The 4943-nt window shown below is 66.0% G+C and overlaps 1 protein-coding gene across 1 annotated transcript in view; it reads right to left on the bottom strand.

Moving 5' to 3' along the window:
- Window positions 1–4943, bottom strand: part of CEP131 (centrosomal protein 131) — a 31015-nt gene that overhangs the window by 9209 nt on the left and 16863 nt on the right. The window contains 6 exon segments of the mRNA XM_027770742.1: window positions 203–294; window positions 708–864; window positions 1225–1341; window positions 1688–1805; window positions 3368–3529; window positions 3918–4031. Coding sequence (XP_027626543.1) covers window positions 203–294; window positions 708–864; window positions 1225–1341; window positions 1688–1805; window positions 3368–3529; window positions 3918–4031 — 760 coding nt within the window.

Raw genomic sequence — 4943 nt, 5'->3', positions numbered from 1 at the left:
GGTTCTGAGACCTCACCCTACGAGGTCCCTGCTGGGCCACTGCCCAGCGTCAGAGCAAGCAGGCGCCTCCCGTGCACCTTTTTAAGCCTGAGATTCCCCCAGAACAAGGAGAGGGGAAAAAGAAGCCCGAGGCGACCTACCCCCACGCGGACCCCACCCCGAAGCCAGAGTCAGGAAGGGGGGAGGCTGAGTGAGGCCAGACCTGTGGCTTCTCCTCTGGAGACTGCTGGGGCTCTGGGGACGAGCTGGAGAGCAGGCAGGGGCCCCCGGGGCCTGCGGTATGGAGGCCAGAACCTGGTGACAGACGCAGCAGGGCATGGCTCTGGAGGGCCCTGGGACGAGGCCAGCCAGGCATGGGCCAGGTTGAGGGGGAACTTCGGGGGGTAGTGGAGGTGCTGGCAGAGCCTGGAGCTCTGGGCCTCTGCCCAAGGTCCTCTGTGTGCAGGAGTCTGTCGGAGTCTCAGCACCCGTGTCAGGCCCAGCCCACAAACACACCACATGGGGCGACAGCAAGGGGCTACGGCCCAAACCCATGGGGGAAGCCCCACTCCTACAGTGACAGAGGACCATGGCGAGCACGGGCTCCCTGGAGAGGGCGGGGGAGTGCACAGAGGGGTCTGCAGGGGGCAGGCAGTGTGCGCGGAGTGGAGGTGACAAGGGCTAGAGGAAGGGGCAGGGAAGGGCAGGCCACCATGAGGCGAGCTCACCTCTGTCAGCGCTGAGGGCCTGGTGGGCGGCTCTGCCCTGCGGCTGGGGCAGCTCCCGAGTGGACTGTGGCCTCCCCAGTGCTCTGAGCCCTCGGGGCTCCTGGGGCAGCCTGAGCTCCGCATCATCTGCCTTCCGGGCCCGCTTCTGCTGCAGCTCCTGACAAAGAGGTGTGTCTGAGGGCCCCACAGGGGAGACGCCCCCGCCTTCCCCCAGCCCCGTGGCCATGGCCGAGGCCACAGCAGGTCTGGGGCCCCATGGAGAAGACGGCCCACCCTCCCCGAGCCACCCAGCCAAGGCCACAGCCAGGTCCAGGGCCCCATGGGGTAGATACCCCCGCCCTTACCCAGCCCTGCAGCCAAGGTGACAGCCAGGTCTGGGGGCCCCACAGGAGGGACGTCCCCCTCCCTGAGCCACATAGTCGAGGCCACAGCCAGGTGGTATTGCAGAGTGGGCATGCCTGAGCCCCGCTCTAGGGCCCACAGGCTGCACAGCAGGCCCTGGGGGTCACCCTGGCACCTGGATGGCGGCCTGCCTGGCCTGGCGGGCTTTCTCCTCCCGGGCCTTCCTCCTTGCAGCCTCCTTCTGCCGATGCGCATCGAGGAGGTTCCCCGCATCTGGTCGCTGCCGCCGCTCCTGCCAGAGAAGCCAAAGCCACAGCTGCTGCCGGGAAGTGGGGTCCCTGCACCCAGGGCAGGGCGGCTTCTGCAAAGACCTGGCTGGCCAGAACCCTGAACTGCGATCTCTGAGCCTGGCAGAGGGCAGGCCTCCCCCATGCAGCCTGCACGGCTGCTCAGAGCGTCCTGTGACCTTCAGCAGGGGAGGGTGACCGCAGGCGTGTCCTGACACCCATCACGAAGGCCACCCTGACCATCCACATGGACCCGAGGTCAGTGGGTGACTCTAGGCTCCAGTTCTTGTCCCAGAAACTCCGCATGCAGCTGGCTCAGGCCCTGCAGGCCGACGGCCCACAACCACTGACCTCTCGCTTGGACCGCAGCAGGCATTCCAGGCGGGCAGCTCCCACTCGACGCTGCTGCACCTGGTGGCGGTACCAGCGCTGGATGGTGGCGGCTGCCTTGTTCACTTGGTGGATGAACCTGCCCAGAGAGCAGGGCTCAGGACCCAGTCAGGACCTGGCGCCCCACCGCCTGCAGGGACCAAAGGGCCGGCCGGGCAGAGGCCCGGGCAGAGGCCCTCTCTCACGTGGCTGTGACAGGGCAGGACCAGCCACCCGGACCAGCTGCACTGAACACGAGCCTCCTGGTCCGGAGTCACCCAGGAGAAGGAAAGCGTCTGTCGGCACAGAGACAGACGCCAGAGACAGTATCCCGATGCCCACCAGGTCAGAGCTGACCCGCGATGACCAGACGGCCAGACATTGCTCACGAGCAAGATACACAGCGGTGACTCGTGCCAGGTGAGGGCGGGACGTTGGCCCCACTTACAGGGTACAAGAAAAGGCAAAGCAGGACCAGCAGTTAGCGTAATGGCTGTGTCGCTGGACTCCCACGTACTAGACCACGGTTCGAGTCCCGGACATGGTGGCTTAAAACATGCTGGGTGTGTGTGTGTGCATGCCCAAGATCCTGAGAGGAGAATGGAGAAGGGATTGCGGCGTGGCCATCCCCCCTGGGGGTGATTTCTCGCTTTCTGTCTCTCTTTGTCTGGCGAGTACACGCGCCCTATAGCAAAAACCTCTTAAAAGAAAAAAAGAAAAAAGAAAAGAAAAGGCAAAGCTACGGGAAACCCAGACGTGGGCCGCGGGGGTAGGGGAGGCCCCCTGTGCGGGACCTCGGCGCCCACCTGTGGCCCAGGGCACGTGTGCTCGCTGTGAGGAGCACTTAATCACGCATGCTCAGGGCTAAGCAGACCCCAGCCTGCTCTTGGGCTGTGTGGGCTCGTCCAGCACCAGCGAACACAGGATGTGGGTGGGGGTCCCGGCTCCCTGGAGCACTGCCCTGAGAGCCGAGGGGTGGCCCGATGGGGGCAACGGCCACCGAGCCAGGTGAGGGCTCTCTAGGAGACACCTACGGTGACTGTCCGACAGCTGGGGATGGCTTGGAATGGCCGGCGTAGCTTGGGACGCTCCAAAGACACACCAGGACAGGATCCCATGGGCGCCGCCCTCCCGGGGTATCCCACTGCCCTGAGCCCACCCACTCCCAGGAGCAGGCAAGGGTCTTTGCAGACCCAGAGGGCGCGGCCCGCCTGCCCCCTCGCCTCCAGTGACTGGCCTTTCCTGACGCTCTGCTCAGATGGACCCAGGCTGAGTCTCTACCCCACTACGCGTTCACAGGTTTAGTAACAGGGCGTGTGCGTGCCCGGAGGGAGGAAAGGTGGAAGTCGCCCCTGTGGGACAGCCACGCCACAGTTCCTCCTCCATTCTCCCTTGGGATTTTAGGCACGTACGCACACATGCTCAGTGTGATTCTCAAGCCACTGGGTCTGGGAATCGAACCGTGGTCAACCGTGTGGGACCCCACACCTCAACTGCACTGCCGCCTACTGGCCCCTCAGCCCCACTATCGTAAAACCACCATGAAAGGGGAGTTCCTCCTGTTGGACTCGTAGGCCCCAGACCCTGCATCACAGGGTTACTCCCGACCTGTGCGTGGACTCTGGCCCTTTGGAGCCCACTCCCCTGCCCGTGAGCGGTCACCTCTCAGCCTCCTCCATGGTCACTTCCTCCCGCTTGAGCAGGCCCATGGGGTCCCCGGCGTCTCTCTGGCCAGCGCGGCTACTGCCGGACACATTCTTCGGGGGTGGCCCCACACCGTCGCTGCGGCCGTGGCCCTCATCAGAGGCTGCCTTGAGGATGTTGCTGGTAGGGAAGGGTCAGCCTGTCTCACTGCACCAGGAGGGCCCCGCCCACGGCACCATGCCCCGGCAGCCCAGGGCCACAGCCGGCAGGGAGGCGCCTTGGCATGTGCCAGGCCGCTTCTCCAGCCCCACTCTGCCAGTCTTTGGAGAGTGATGAGCCCTCCTCAGGCCGAGTCTGGGACTGGACCCGAAGGGCACCCTGAGCCCGGTGAGGCCCAGGCAGGGCCCTACACAGCCCAGCCCTCGGGACCCGCCCTGGCTATGCCCACCCCTGTCTCCCAAGAAGCCCCGGCCCTTATGGAGCAGGGCAGCAGGGCCAGGATTCGAGAGCTTCGTGCCCAACCCTGCTTGGGGACCCCAGAGGCCACTGCCCCATGGCTGGGCCTTACTTAAGAACGGGGGCAGCCTGGTTGGAGCTCTTGGGGGGCGGTGTCCTCTCCGAGGGGGCGTGGTGGTTGTGCACCATGGTGGTGACGCAGTTGCCCACAGCTCCCTTGTTGCTCCTGCGTGGGGACGTGGGGCTGAGGCCAGGCCTCGGAGTGAAGGTCAGAGACCCTGGGCCTCCTTGAAGTGCTTGCTAGGTACCCCCGAGGACCCCCAAGAGCGGGAGGCAGAAGCCAAGGCGTGGGCACTGGCCATGCTATGACGGGAGTCAGGCCAGCCTGCCAGACGACGACCGGTTTCCGGAGCAGACCTTGAGACAGAGGGAGCCCGAGTCCCAGGTGCGAGGCTGGGCTGGACAGACCTGCGTACTCAAGACCCATGAGGAAGAACGGACAAGGCGTGACACCAAGGGCGGGACGGGGAGAGAGGCGGGACGCCACAGTCCAGGGCCTTAGGGACGGGAGATGAGGGCCAGCCGGAAGCAGCAGGTACAGGCAGGGCATGGCGGAGGGACCCACACAGCTGTTCTGCTTGTCCCAGTCCCTCAGGCCCCGCGCGACCCAGGACGGGAGGCTGGCCCAGGCGGGGTGGGGAGGGCATCTGTATTTGCCTGGACACCCATCACCTCCCTGCTCGGCCGCACCGCAGCCTGCGTGGGCTCCGACCCTGGGCAGAGCTGCAGAGCCAAGAAAGGCCCGGCAGACACCAGCGGAGCCCTGCCAGGCCGCCCAAAGGGGAGCCCCAAGCCAAGGCCTCCCATCAGCTAGCAGGCTCCCTCCTCCGGTCACCGGACACCAGGGGAGTGCTAGCACGAGGTCAGGGAGGCACCGTCAGAGACCCCCAGCAGCGGACAGCTGAGGGTGGCCCCCCACGATCCGTGGCCGTGGCACCGACACTCGCCGTGACTGGCTGGGGCTGCTGGGCGGACGGCTCAGCACGTCGAGCGTCTCCCAGAACATGCCAGGAGCCGCGTGTCAGAGGCTGGTCAGGAGCAAGGGGCAGGGCTGCTCTTTTCCCCTCTGGCCCCTGGC

Source organism: Tupaia chinensis, unplaced genomic scaffold, assembly GCF_000334495.1.
Source record: "Tupaia chinensis unplaced genomic scaffold, TupChi_1.0 Scaffold000159_1, whole genome shotgun sequence".
NCBI lineage: Eukaryota > Metazoa > Chordata > Mammalia > Scandentia > Tupaiidae > Tupaia > Tupaia belangeri.
Note: the sequence above shows the minus strand (reverse complement) of the source record. Positions and strands in the feature narration are given on the sequence as shown.